This window comes from Acomys russatus, chromosome 22 (genome assembly GCF_903995435.1).
Source record: "Acomys russatus chromosome 22, mAcoRus1.1, whole genome shotgun sequence".
NCBI classification, from domain to species: Eukaryota; Metazoa; Chordata; class Mammalia; order Rodentia; family Muridae; genus Acomys; species Acomys russatus.
In genome coordinates this window covers 53500772-53515854 of record NC_067158.1, presented here as the reverse complement: position 1 = coordinate 53515854, position 15083 = coordinate 53500772, and the positions used below count along the sequence as shown (strand labels likewise).

The 15083-nt window shown below is 43.2% G+C and overlaps 1 protein-coding gene across 1 annotated transcript in view; it reads right to left on the bottom strand.

Moving 5' to 3' along the window:
• Wdr19 (WD repeat domain 19) overlaps nucleotides 1–13616 on the bottom strand; it is a 61254-nt gene extending 47638 nt beyond the window's left edge. Inside the window, exons 1-6 of the mRNA XM_051164757.1 lie at nucleotides 13470–13616; nucleotides 9846–9937; nucleotides 9263–9328; nucleotides 4753–4878; nucleotides 4113–4228; nucleotides 636–751 (exon numbers count right to left, since the gene is read on the bottom strand). Of these exons, the coding sequence (XP_051020714.1) occupies nucleotides 636–751; nucleotides 4113–4228; nucleotides 4753–4878; nucleotides 9263–9328; nucleotides 9846–9937; nucleotides 13470–13475 (522 nt within the window). The 5' untranslated portion in view covers nucleotides 13476–13616. The remainder of the gene's footprint in view (nucleotides 1–635; nucleotides 752–4112; nucleotides 4229–4752; nucleotides 4879–9262; nucleotides 9329–9845; nucleotides 9938–13469) is intronic.
• Nucleotides 13617–15083: the final 1467 nt, after the last annotated feature.

The following is a 15083-nucleotide window of genomic DNA, read 5'->3' as shown; positions in this document are numbered from 1 at the left end:
CTAGTTCTTAGCATTGCTCAACATGCATGCCTAAAATAAGATGCCATCACAAAATTCTCCCTATAGCCACAGAGCTAGTAATCCATTAATACCAAAGAGGAATGCATATTTCCTTTAATAACTAACTTATCCACCTTAAAGAGAAGTTTCCTAGTAATACACAAGAAAGAGCTTGTTTGTGTGTGTACAAATATGAACGTGTGTGTGTGTGTAGGTGCTGCATATGTATATGGATGCGTGGAAACAGACAAATATTTTTGACATTTAAAAATATAAAATTGGGGGCTGGAGAGATAGATGGCTTAGAAGCTAAGAGTATTTGTTGCTCTTCCAGATGACCCAGGATCAGTTCCCAGCACCCACATGGTGGTTTGTAACCATCTGTAACTCCAGTTCCAGAAAATCCAATACCCCTCTTTTGATTTCTGTGGGTACCAGGCATGCACATGGTGTGCATACATAACTGCAAGACAATACTCCTACACATAAAATAATATTGGTATCTTTTAAAATATGGAATTACATGCACATTCCACATAAGTGACTTAAAATTTTGCACATTAGTCTGATATAAAGCTGTTTATTACAAGGAAAAACCGACATCTCACACAGCAGAGATGGCAGTGTATTACTACCTGTCTTATCGTGTCCCCTTCCTGGTTACTAACTGTAATCATTTTATCTTCACCTCCCAAAGCAAGGAGATTCTCCGTATTCCAACATCCACATGTGATTTTCTTAGTATGTTTTCCTGGGGGGCAAAAAAAGGGAATTTTTTTGTAGACACATGAACTTCTCAAAAGAATAAATAAAATTGTGACGCTAATCTTACATGCCATGGGTTGGACAGACAAGGGGCTCTGCTCTCATCAAAGCCCTTAGTGTCTATGCAACCTTACTGCAAACACTTTACCACTAAGCTACAAACTGAAGTAATGGCATAAACCAACTTTTGATCTGGATAATATACACAGGCCTTAGCAGAGAAGATTATTTTCCTCTATAGATTTTGTTGATTTATCACAGAATTAAACTTGTAATGTTTTAAAAGAAGTAAATCCCAAAGCAGTAAAGTTGTCTCCAGTACCATTCAGCCCATGGTCTCATAAATCTGTGACATAAGCTGACTCACCATGCATAGTTTAACTGCTCAGAGAAACTTCAGGATAATTCATGACTGAGGTACAACTGGTGAGATGTGTATAAGAGCAAGTGCAGCATTTTTTTCCTGCCTAGTTTCCACGTGGCTGGTTTCACATAAGGATGCAATACCCATGAGCATACAGCAGGCCCTCTGCTATAGGGTGAGAGGGGACACATTATGAGGAGATTGCAGGAAATTAGACAGAAAATACAAGGCCGTCCCAAATGACGGTAGCTGGTAATGAGTGCTGGTAAGACAGACCGCAGCCTGGACATAACTGGAGGAACTTTCTGGAAAAACAAGAGGGCTTTTGAGATGTTAAATTGGGAGTGCTCATGGGTGTCTCACTGAGGGTCTTCAGTAAGAACTTGCAAGTGTGAGTCTAGCTCATGGTGTGGAAGAGATATGGACTCGGGAGTTCTTGGTATGGACAGTACTTCATGTTAGGAGACCTGAGCACAAAAGCGACGGGAATATTTAGAGAGAAGCCTGCAGTTGGCAAGATTATGCTGATCAAAGATTAAAGGACCCAAGCAGTGCAGCGAAACAAGAATGGGGAAGGATCATGTGAAGAGAGGTCAAAAGATGTGAAGGCAAATGCCTGCCTTTCTTCTTTCTTTTTTAAAATTACATTTATTTAGTTGTGTGTTTGTGTTTGTGCATGTGTGTTCCACAGCGCACATGTGGAGGCCAAAGGACAATCTTTGCGAGTTGATTCTCTCCTTCACCATGTGGGTTTCAGGGAAGAACTCGGGTTCTTAGGGTTGGCAGTGAGGGCCTTTCCTGCTGAGCCATCTCACTAGTCCTAAGTTTCTTTCTTTACCAAAGAAAGGAGAGGACACCTTGCTTTTTCCTATACACTATCACACTGCTCAAAACTCAAGTTAAGGAGAACATCAGTAAGAACAGTTAGTGGACACTGGTGACCTAACGGGAGTAATAACCTCGTACTTCTGGGCACTGTGGTGACAGAAATGGGAGACTGTCATTATTTAATTAAACTGTCATACTGAGATCTGGGAATATCAAAAGCCTGCAAAGCAAGGAATGCCAGCATCTGGAAACAGATCAGTACAACATGAACTGCATATCTGACTACTATTCAGTGCTGGTGGACCAAACAGCCATTGAGTGAAATGACCTGATTTTAAGAAAAGTTAAGACTAGGACTTGAAAGATGGCACAGATGGCTGCTCTTCCAGAGGACCCAAGTTCAGGTCACAGCACCCAAGGCAGGTGGCTCACAATCACCTATTAACTTCAGGTCCAGGGGATCCGACACCCCTGACCTCTGCAGGCATCTGCACTCATGTGCACCAACACCTACATATAATTTAAAATAATAAAAATAAATCTTTTTAAAAAGATTAAGAGGGGGCCTGGAGAGATGGCTCAGTGGTTAGGGGCACTGGGTGCTCCTCTAGAGGACCCTGGCTCAATCCCAGCAGCCACACAGCAGCTCACAACCGTCTGTAGCTCCAGCTCTAGGGGATCCATGCACCAGACGTGCATGTGGTGTGCAGGTACATGCAGGCAGGCAAAATGCCCACACAAATAAAAGAAATAAACCTTTAAAAAAGGGTGGGGGGAGCTGGAGAGATGGCTCAGTGGTTAAGGGTGCCGCCTGCTCTTCCAGAGGTTCTGAGTTCAATTCCCAGCAACCACATGGTGGCTCATAACCATCTATAATGTGATCTGATGCCCTCGTCTGCAGATAAAGCACTCATATACAATAAATAAATAATTTTAAAAAAAAGGTTTAAAAAAAGGTTAAGAGGGAACAGAGCTAAGCCACAAATCCCAGCCAAGTGTCAGAGGGGCAATGGTATATTTCTATAAAGGTCCTAAGATGGGTAAATAAATCTTTTCAGGCATGTTTTATACGGTTATTAAGTAGGAATGTGGCAGAATCACATTCATAGTAAATACAAAGATCACACTAACACCATGTCCCTAGGACAGCCTGATCATGCCCTGACATACTCTTTCTGAATACATCCAGTGTCAGATCTCTGGGTTTATAAATGTCCTGGAGAACATTTTCATAGATAAAATGGGAAACAAACACCTACTGGAGTTGTACAGACAAGTTATATGAAAAATGTTAAGGTTTGTAACTGGGTGGAAGTTTTAGTTTGGTCTTTCCAACAGATTAATGATGCTTTTACTTCTTTCATTACTAAAAATTAAAATCACTACTAAGGAGAAAATGTGAAAATTTGAAATGACTGGCTGCTCTTAATGAAAAGTACTTTCTCAAGTGTCCGGAAGGTGCTGCTGTCTCCACCGTTTGTTGCTTTTCCAGCTACCTGCACGCAGTTAGCCCTGCTCACTCTGTCGCTCAGCAATGCGAAGCCACCATGGAAAGGGTCAGTCTTCAAGGGTGCTGAAGGGGTCAAGGCCAAGTGAGCTGAGGTTAGAGCAACCAGTGTACTTCATGCCAGGTCAAACGGGCCACATACTCTGAGGCAAACTACTCATGGTCCAGTGTTTGCATTCAGCTGGTGTTTCAGGACAAGGTGGGGCAGGGATGAGGGGCACAGATGTCCCCTATGGAAGCAGCCACTGAGGGTTGCAATTCATTTACAATGTGGATTAAAATTAGTATATATTATAATACAGCCACACTGACTAAAACTGACCACAAATAAATGTATGTGATCAACAGGTGTTGATGTGTGTGTGAGCTATTCCATGTCTAGAGAGACAGCCTGGGTGTGAGGGGGAAACAGGTGCCTTTTATGTCCTGATGCCCACAGACACAGGCTGACCCTAACGCAGTCTGTCCTGTGTACTGCAGGACCTCTCAGCAAGCAGGAGCAGGATCTTCCTGGGCAGCTATCCAATTTGAACCGGGAAGCCTTTCTCTCCTAATCTTCTCTTACCACCTCAGGGCAGGCTGAGGCAATGGAACTGACTCTCAGAAGAGAATTTCAAACACAGAGCAGTGCTTCTAGGCAGAACCTACCAAGAACAGGTATCTTTCGAGACGTCTGATGATTATAAATGAGCAAATTTCCTTTAATGGTCCCAACAGCCAGGAAACTTCCAACTTTTGACCAAAGAAGAAACGACATCTGATCCCTGCAACATTAAAATATATATAACAGAATGATTTACACTCATAACTCTGTAACGGTCCTCTAAGAAACACTCCATGTATAACTTTAACTTCTGCTTAGAAACTTAGGTGCAACATTATTGGTTGGGCTTTTTTTTTTTTTTTTTTTTTTTTTTTCCTCCGAGACAGGGTTTCTCTGTGATGTCTTGGCTGTCCTGGACTCACTTTGTAGACCAGGCTGGTCTCAAACTTACAGAGATCCTCCTGCCTCTGCCTCCCAAGTGCTGGGATTAAAGGCGTGTGCCACCACGCTCAGCTGGTGCAACATGGACTTTTAGCTGTAATCCCAGGCTGGAAATGCCATCCATCACAGCTCATCACAGACCTTCTCAATCAGAAACTCAGGGGTGGGGGATGAGCTGTTCGCATCTATTAAAATGCCATATTATATCCCAATAATAAGTATAATTACAGATGTAAATAAAAATGATACAAGATGACAAAAGTGCTCAGACCACCACTGAAATGACAACAAAGGTCTCCTTACCTCATGCCATTGTCTAGCTGGCTGATTTTATTTGTGTTGGCATCCCATAGATAAATGCAACTAGACTTCTCAGCAATCACCGCTAGGATATCGCCATCTTTATCCCAATCCATGGCCACACAGTTGCTTTTAGGAAAGAGAAAAACATTACTATCCTTTCTCAAAAGTCAGAGAGAAGAAACATACACCCACCTGTATGTGACTTCCGCCTACGACAAGACCACTCAATACCTTTAATAGGTCATAATATCCTACAGAGAGAGTCAGTCTGCTGGCCGCTGATAATCTAACACTGTCCTTAAAGTTTTGTCTTCATTTGCTTTGAAGGGATGGAGAAATTTTAAGTTCTATTTTCAGCACCACTTCCATGCACTACATTAAATAAAACTGAATGTTACAAATTATAGGGTTTTCCTGAGTCCTATAAAGAACCTCATCTCCCAGGAAGATAAATTCATCAAGACCACTCTATGTTCACTCATCCATTCATTCATTTTGAACTGAGACTGTAAATGTGCAACACAGTGTCTGGCTGTGCAACAGGTATTTCTGATTGACTGGTGGTGTGAGCATTTGCATCGAGGGCCTCAATTTTATCAGGCAAGTGCTCCACTACTAAGCTTTATCCTCAGCCCTTTAGTAGATATTTTTTTTTGAGACAGGGTTTCTCTGTATAGCACTGGCTGTCATGACTCTTTGTAGACCAGGCTGGCCTTGAACTCACAGAGATCCATCTGCTTCTGCCTCCCGAGTGCTGGGATTAAAGGCATGTACTACCATTGCCTGGCTTATGAGTCCTGTGTGTGTGTGTGTGTACACATACACATTGGTATTCTGCCTGCTTGTATATCTGTGTGAGAGTGTCAAATCCTTTGGAACTGTGTGAGATGCCATGTAGGTGCTGAGCAAACAATGCTCTTAACCACTGAGCCATCTCTCTAGCCCTACTAGATAGTTTTTAAGACTTTTTTAGTTTTTTCAAAGATAGCATACAAAGTAATGCAAAGTAGTGAAAGGTTGTTTCATATTTACAAAAGGGAAGAAGCAGTATAAGAAATGTAATTCTACCTAGATAGGTAAAACATGGTAGATCAAGGTTGGTGTACTGGCTAGTTTTATGTCAAGTTGACCCAAGCTAGAGACGGAAGAGCCTTAGTTGAGAAAAATGTTTCCATAAGAAAAGCCTTTAGGACATTTTAAAAATTGGTGATTGATGGGGGAGGGCCCAGGCCACTGTGGATGGAACCACCCTGGGCTGATGGTCCGGGGGTCTATAAGCAAGCAGAACGAGCACACTGCTAAGCAGTACTCCGTGGCCTCTGCATCAACGCCTGTCTCCAGCTTCCCGCCCTGTTTAGAGTTCCTGTCCTGACTTCCTTCTGTGATGGACTATGATGTGGAAGCACAAGCCAAATCAGTCCTTTCCTGTCCATCTTGCTGTTGGTCATGGTGTTTTATCACAGCAACAGAAACTAAGCCTAAGACAGCAGGACAGTGAGGTGCTGTGATGACAGACACGCCTATGCGTTTTGGGGAGGATTGTGGAAGGACTTTGGAGCTCTGGGCTAGAAAGGCCATTGAGTGGTCACAGCTTAGTGAGCTCTTCTGTGTGAGTGTTAAAGATAAGAATTTTAAGAGAAATACAGAGGATGGAGACCTGGCCTATGAAGCTCCAGAAGGAAATGTGTGAATTACTCAAAGACTTTATGGAGGCCAGTGCATATTTTGAGTTAAGCTTAGCTGAGGCTTGAGTCAGCTGTGATTAGCACAAGACTAGGACCACAAAGGGAAACCTTTGCTTTCCTGGGAAGTGGATGGTTGGCTGGGGCTGAGAAATTAGCAGTGATTAAGAGGAGGCCAGGATCATAGAGGTGATCCAGAGGCAGCCACGGCTGTGCCTTGAGCTGGCAGAACTTTGTAGTGTAAGAGTTACTCAGGAACTACTGGTTTTGAAGGAAGGAAGGAAGGGGTCATGGAGATCAGCTAAGGCTTGGCACTGTGAGAGCCTTAGGAGAGGCCACTGGTGAAGGTGCAGCCTCAGTAGCAGTTGAAGGCCCAGGATTGAACGGATCATGAAAAGTTGAGGCTTGGCACCATGAGGAGGGCCCAGGAGAGGCTACTGGGGAAAATACAGCCCAGTGGTAGCAAGAACTGGCATTTTAGAGATGCCAGTACCATGGGATGACCACCAAGAACAGCAGGCTGCTTTGTCAATTTGACACAACCTATAGTCATCAGAAAAGCAAGAGCCTAGTTGAGAAAATGCCTCTAAAAGACTGGGCTGTGAGGCAGCCTGTAGAGCATTTTCTTAACTAGTGATTGATGGGGAAAGGTCCAGACCACTGTGGGTGGTGTCACCCTTGGCTTATGGTCCTGGGTTCTATGAGGAAACAGGCTGAGCAAATCATGGGGAGAAAGCCAGTAAGCAGCACTCCTCCATGGCCTGTGCATCACCTCCTACCTCCATGTCCCTGCCTTGTTTGAGCTCCTGTCCCAACTTCCTTTAGTGATGAACAGTGATATGGAAGTGCAAGTCAAATAAACCCTTTCCTCTCCAACTTGCTTTTGGTCATGGTGTTTTATCAGAGCAACAGTCACCCTAAGATAGCTGGGTGCCCAGCACTTGGTAGAACAAGTGATCAGGAGTTCAAGGTCATCCTCAGCTACATATTGATGTCAAAGCAAGCCTGGCTAAATGAGATCCTATCTCAAAAACAAAAACAGAAAAAAATTATACACACACATATACATGTATACGTGATTGTGTATGTAAAATATATGTATGTGTAAAATATATAATGCATAAATATTTTTTAACTTTATAATTTCTCCTATTCTCAAAAAATAGACCTCTTTCTTTATATAATGCTTTTTTCATTTGGATACTCTTTGCTCTTGGGTAGTGGCTCAATTAAGGCACTTGAAGTAGCTTTACTTCAATTTACTCAAAGCAGCTTTTACCAGGTGCCTTATTTTAGGCATAATCACTGAGAAACTGCTTTAATCTCATGTCCCAAAATACAGAAGTCAGCAGCAGCCTTGAAGAGTGTGGGAGATGGTGAGACACCGGCCATGGAAGGACGGGGCAGGGCAGGTGGGAGAAGCCAGCTGTGGGTCAGCAGACGTGGGACTATGGAAAGCAGACAGGCATCAAAAAGAACAGTACGAGTCCACTGAGGTCAGGCAACCTCCTCACGTCAGTAACTGCTGAACAGTCAGCAGAATAAGGTAACACCAAACCAAAGTGCCTAGTCTATGCTGACTGAATTTAGAGTGATTTCCTGAAAGTGGAAGACATCTTCATTCTCTATGTAACTTTTCCCCAATGATTCACTGAAGAGGAAATACCAAAGTAGATACAGCTGGGTATTCCTAATGGGGAAATCCTTAGCTTGTAACTTTTCCCTTATTTTCGGGTGTAGGGGTACACATGTGTGCATGTGTACAGGCTTCAAGTTGATGCTCAATCAATTTTCTTATTTTTGAGGCAAGGCCTCTCAATAAAACTCAAAGATCACCTATATGGCTAGTCTAAATTGCCAGTTTCTACCAGGGAGCGATCTCGTCTTTATTTTCTTTTTTTTCTAAAATAGTGTGTGTGTGTGTGTGTGTGTGTGTGTGTGTGTGTGTTTGCTTTATCTTCATGTACACCCACATGTCAGAAGAGGGCATCAGATCACATTATAGATGGTTGTGAGCTACCATGTGGTTGCTGGGAACTGAACTCGGGACCTCTGGAAGAGCAGTGTTCACCACTGAGCCAGCTCCCCAGTGCCCTGTCATCACTTTCCAAAGCTAGAATCACAGGTGAGTCACCATTCTCTTCTTGCCCTGCCATTTATGTGTGTCTTTAGGATCTAAACTCTGGTCCTCATGTTTGTGTGGCAAGTGCTTTAACCACTGAACTCATCCCCAGCCCCAGAGAAACCTTACTTTGGATTCATTTATCATACTGACATAAAGCTTCCCCATGAATATTTATGTATATATAAACTCTAACTCAAGTGCCACACACATGCTTTGCTAACTTTGGCCTAAAGAAAACAATTCTTTTTATAGCTAGAGAAAACAATAGGCAATGGGGCTGCTCATTTGATTTATTTTTATTTTATGTGCATTGGTGTTTTGCCTGCATGTGTGTCTGGGTGAAGATGTCAGATCTTGGAGATAGTTATGAGCTGCCATGTGGGCGCTGGGAATTGAACCTGGGTCCTATAGAGGAACACCCAGTATTCCTAACCACTGAGCAATCTCTCCAGACCCCCTCTTAACCTTTAAAAAATTTTTATTTTTATTATTTTAAATTACATGTAGGTATTGGTGCAAATGGAGGGGGTAAGGGTTTGAGACAGGGTTTCTCTGTGTAGGCCTGGCTATCCTGGACTTGCTTTGTAGACCAGGTTGGCCTCTGCCTCCCAGAGTGCTGGGATTGCAGCCGTGCCCTACCATGCCTGGCTTTTAATCTTGTAGGCAATGAAGCTTGAAGTTTTCAATTCACCTGTGTACTTACCCAGGTAAGCTAATTTCACTTCTTTTTTGGCCATGGCGATCAAAGATTTTAACAATACAATCAGCTCTGAAAACAAGTAAAATAAAAAAGTTAATTTCAGTAGTCTCTTATTTATCCATGCATTTAAAAATTAAGCTCTACTTTAGATGATGTCAGTGTTCTTGGAAGGTAGCTTTATAATTTGCATTTTAAATGTTATGACGAAGGAAAAAGGTCTTTAAACTGTGATGTTAGTGAGGGTGACTGTTTCTTTCTATTACATACCTACCACACAAGAATTTACACTGAAGGAGGCCTGGTAGCACTCAGAGAAAGAATAGGAAGGCTACCAAGATGAGACTTGATAGGCTGTGACCATATGGTGGGGGAGGTCACCTTCTGTCACAGACCCAGGGGAGCGGAATAGGGTGAAAGAGGAAGGGAGGAACGGGAGGAGACAAGCAAAGGAATGAAAATTGAGATGTAACCTGAATAAATTAATTTAAAAAAAAAAAAAGAATTTACACTGAAGAGACAGCCTGGGCACCGGGTAGGCGCAGATACATGCACACAACATTATTTAAAACGTTCACTCTTTTCTTACCCTGTTACTGCAAGGTAGTTTCCTGATGATTTTTGCCAGGCAAACTGTATTGGAGAGCCAAGCCAAGTCTTTTCTAGCAGGGAAAATACACGCTAAAAAATAAACACAAGTTTTACATTTTCAAAACAATTATGTATTGGTCAGAAAATATGACAAAGTTTAGTCATGCAGATATGTAGGATGGTATGTGTCTTAGTTAGGGCTACTATTGCTAAGATGAAACACCATGACCAAAAAGCAGGTTGGGGAGCAAAGGGTTTATTCTGCTTACACTTCCAGATCACAGTTCATCATTGGGGGAAGCAAGGACAGGAACTCAAGCAACGCAGGAACCTGGAGGCAGGAGCTGATGCAGAGGCCGTGGAGGGGTGCTGCTTACTGGCTTGCTTAATCATGGCTTGCTCAGCCTGATTTAGTATAGAACCCAGGACCACCAGCCCAGAGATGGCTCCACCCACAGTGGGCTGGGCCCTCCCCCATTGATTACTAACTGAGAAAATGCCTTACAGCTGGATCCCATTGGGCATTGCCTCAGCTGAGGCTCCTTCCTCTCTGATGACTCTAGCTTTTGTCAAGTTGAGAAAACAGCCAGCACAGTGTTTACTCAAAACAAACAAAGAAACAAATGCAGTGAGAACCAGGCATGGTGGCATACACCTTTAATCCCTGCATTTGGAAGACAGAGGGAATCTGTGAGTATGAGGCCAGTCTCGATTGCACAGTGAGTTACAGGCCAGCCAGGGATACAAAGTGAGACCCCATCTCAAAACAAACAAAAATTAATGATAAGATGAACAAAATAAAATCAGCTAATCAATCAAACACATGTAGTTGGTGCAGCAGGATGGACTTTGTGGTAGTTAGCTTCCACACTAACCTGACACAACCTAGAATCAGCTGGGAGGAGAGTGTCAGTGTGGGACTGTCTTACACTGGGTTGGCCTGCCTTCATGGGTGTGGGAGGACCTATCCACCTGTGGGAGGCACCATGCCCTAGGCAGTGGGCCCTGAAGAGAAATGAGCTGAGAACAAGCAACCAGGCAGCCATGCACTTATTTCTCTGTACTTTTGACTGAGGATGTGACTAGCTGCTTTTAAGCTCCTGCCTTTGTGCCTGCCTTGCTTAATGGACCATATACTCTGGAACTGTAAACTGAAATAAACCTGCTTGACTAAGTTGTTTTTGTTAGGTAATTTTATCACAGCAACAAAATGAAAACTAGAATAGATCTCAGGGTGAAAAGATAGATTATCACAGAACTTCTGTTGTTCTTTTGTTTGACTGTTTTGAGACAAGGTTTCAGAATGTGTCTTTGGCTGGACTGGAACTTGCTATGTAGAGCAGGCTGGCTTCAAACTCATAAAGATCCACCTGCCTCTGACTTCTGAGTGCTGGTATTAAGATGTGTGCTTTTAAATGCCTTCAATTATTAACTTTATATTTTAAAAAATGTCATGGTGCTTTATGCATGCTGAAAGAATTTAAACATGAATTTACTAATTATGACACAGATTTAGGGGATTATATTGACCAAAATTACGCCTTTACTCTCAGCACTCAGGAGGCAGAGGCAGGTGAATCACTGTGAGTTCAAGGCCAGCCTGGTCTACAGAGTGAGTTCCAGGACAGCCAAGGCTACACAGAGAAACCCTGTCTCAAAAAACAAAAAAACAAAACCAAAGTCTCTTGGATGGTCATGATAGACCTAAGACACTCATAGTCCCTTTAAAACTATCTCCTTTTGCCCAGCACTTACACGCGTTTCCACCTCACATGTTTACATTGCATATTGGCTGGGTCTTGTGTCATTTGGGAAAGCTTTACACTACTTCAGCCTACTGAACCCAAATTTGCGCTTGTTATAATTATAGATTTATCTGTCAGATTTCAAAGACTATGAAAAGTACAAGTGATGTCATTATTAATGTTGTTTGTTTTTTCAGACAGGGTTTCTCTATATAGCCCTGGCTGTCCTGAAACTCACTATGTAAAAGGGATGGAGCTAAAACTCATAGAGATCCATCTGCCTCTACCTCCAGAGTGCTGAGATTAAAAGTGTGGGCTGATTCATTGATTATTTTTCCGTTGGTTATATGTTGATATAAATTTTGGTGATACTTGTCAAAACAACATACATTATCACAATTGTATCTGTTTCTTTAACAATTTTATTGTTGCTCTAAGTTACAACTTTGAAATTTCATTGACCTATTGTTTTTATATCAGACTGCTTCAATCTATAATACCTGGGAACATGACCCTAAATGAAAAATATTAGATTTAAATACTGTAGTTAAGCAGGGAGGTGGTGGCACTCGCCTTTAATCTCAGCACTCGGGAGACAGAGGCAGGTGGATCTCTGTGAATTCAAAGCCAGCCTGGCTTACAGAGTGAGTTCCAGGATAGCCAGGGCTACAGAGAAACCCTGTCTCAACCCCCCAAAACAAACAAACAAACAAACAAACAACCCAAACAAATAAATAGATAAATATAAAAAATACTGTAAATTAAACAAGGACACCCTATTCAGGTAGCTTATATACTGTTACAGAATGCTTGGGTCTGAGTGACAACACAATTATTCCAATGCCTTGTGACCGCATTCTGTGCCCATCTCCTGAAAGCCCGTGTCCTGAAATCACAACTTAAAGTAGAGGTGCACTACGACCCCAAGCACAGGACACACACCTTACTTCTGCAACTGTGTGACTACATCGTAATCCTGACTTTATCCCTTTCTTGGGCTATGATCTTACAGGTTTTGTTTTTGTTTTTGTTTTTTACCCCCACAGAGTTTTATAGCTGCTCTAGATACAACTCAGATAAAAGTTACAGCTTTCCAACCAGAAAGCCAAAGGTTTGCTTCTTACACATTAGTTAGAGGCATTAAAGCAAGTTACTGTAACCCTCCCCAACAGGATTCTCAACTGTAATGGAAAAAGTATTTACTCCTCACACACCACTTTTCTGAAGTGAATCATGCAAAATTATCTGTTAATTCCAACTGACAAAAAAGCCACAGTGAAAGCTTTGGCAAAGCTAAAACCATTTTAAAATCAGCTTTCCCCATTTCTTTGCCAGGGCAGGGCTGGGTACGTATCTCTGAGGTAAGTCACTGGAGTCAAGCAGCTGCAGCTGTGGAATTCACAACAAAGCCAGTCAGAGAAAACCTGCGTGCAGAGAACTCACACAAGTGTGCGGATTTCTCCGTCATGTGTTCTAGCGACCAGTGAGTGCTCTGAGCACTGGACGGTCACAGTTAATTACTGTTTTAGAAACTTTTTATTCTCTCAAGGGTTCCGGGCCAGGGGCTTTGTTTGCCCGGGATTGAGCCACAAAAAATGGGGCAGCTAGCATAAGTGGGTCAGTTCGGCCATCCTCAGACCCACTCGTCCACACAGCTCGCGGCTCCAAGGGCACAGGCCTCCGCCTCCTCTGCAGAGCTTCCTTTCCCCTCATCCCGACAGCGCCATCCCCTCCCTCCCGCTCCCGGGGCGCCTTCCCCGATTCCTCAGAGCTCCCGCGGAGGGACGGGGACACAAACTCCTCAAAGTCGCGCGCCGAGAGCTGAGGGACTACAGCGGCGGCCGCGTCTTCTTACCCCGCTGCCATTTGTTATTTACCTTCATTTCAAGGCTCCAACAGCACCCCCGATCTTGCAAGTGCGCAGGCGCACCAGAACTCCCCCGCCGGGTGACCGCGTTCCCGTCACCCCGGAGACCATGCAAACAGCGACCAATCAGCGAGGGCGGGGCGGGGCTTCTCTGACGTTCCCCTGTGGCGGAGAAGGGCGGGATGACTACAGTCACGTGGTGGAGGTGGAGCTAAGCCCCGGGAAGTTGGGTGCTGCGCTGTCTGGTCAACTTCCTGCCTGCATTCTGATTGGGTGAGACCTCCCTGGGAGGCGGGCCCTGTAGACGGAAAGGGTCCAGAAGAGTAAGCTGGTGGCAGGAGAGATGTGGAGGGATTCCCCGGAAAGAGCAGGACTCAGACTTTGATATATAGAAGGTGGGAATTGCCTCATGAGCCAAACAGTTTCGTCAAGGGCAACACGTAAAAGGCTTGGAGAAACTAATGTGTTATTTCTCACCTTTTCTAGCAGGGATTTTTGGTTTTTTTTTTTTTCCTCTACAGATGATAAAGCAGAAGAGGTCGGTTCTTTCAAAGCCATGACGAATTTTAGCTAGTGTATTCAGGGAGGAATAGTGAAAGAAAGAAAGAAAGAAAAGAAAGAACTCAGCTCTAGATTTGAGCCTAGCAGCCTTTTAAAAGGATTAGGTCCCAAGGCATGTAGGTGTCTGTCTGTCTTGTCTTTTTTGCTTTGTTTTATTTTTCGAGACAGGGTTTCTCTGTGTAGCCTTGCCTATCCTGGACTCATTTTGTAAACCAGGCTGGCCTCGAACTCACAGAGATCCGCCTGCCTCTGCCTCCCGAGTGCTGGGATTAAAGGCGTGCGCCACCACGCCCGGCTGGATGTCTGTCTTTATAGTGTTTCAAAAGTGCCTCTTTAGCAAAAAGAAAAAAAATATTTTTGTTTCGTTTTTTTGACACCCGGTAGGAATCTGACAGAGGAAAAAAAGATTTAAATAAAATAACTACGGATAATTATGAAATTTTGCACTGTGGTTTTTGGTTGATTTAATTTTTGTTTCCAAGTTCCAGATTGAAATCCTGATTTGTAGAAATCAGTGACAGAAAAACTGAAACTGAGTCAACAGTTGATAACCTTCCAAAAAAACAAACAAACAAAAACAAAACAAAACAAAAACCGGTCCTGAAGTTTAAGGAGGAAATTTTACAAATTCTCTACAGTCTTTTTCAGAAAGTTGAAACTGGTGTCAAACCCAAAGACATTACAACCCTCCCCCAACAAAAGCAAGCCCCCCACATCAATATTCCTGGCAGTCATGAATACAAAACCCTCAGTAAATATTACCATATTGAATCTGATAACTGCCAAAAAAGAATTGCACACAAAGACCAAGTGAGATCTACTTCATGCCGTCAAAGACGTTTCTAGGTTTGAAAATCATTGATTTTTCTACATAGTGTTAATTGGGAGCCCACCACCATTTTAGAGTCAATTGAAAGTCTTAGTTCCAGACAGCTAGGATTACACTCAGGTATTCTGAGACTCAAACGTAGCACCAGGAGTCCAGAATACAGGGTTTCTGAAAGCAAAAATCCATGTCCTGGCATCTCATTATGAAGCTCTGTGTGTGTCTGTTGGGGGTGGG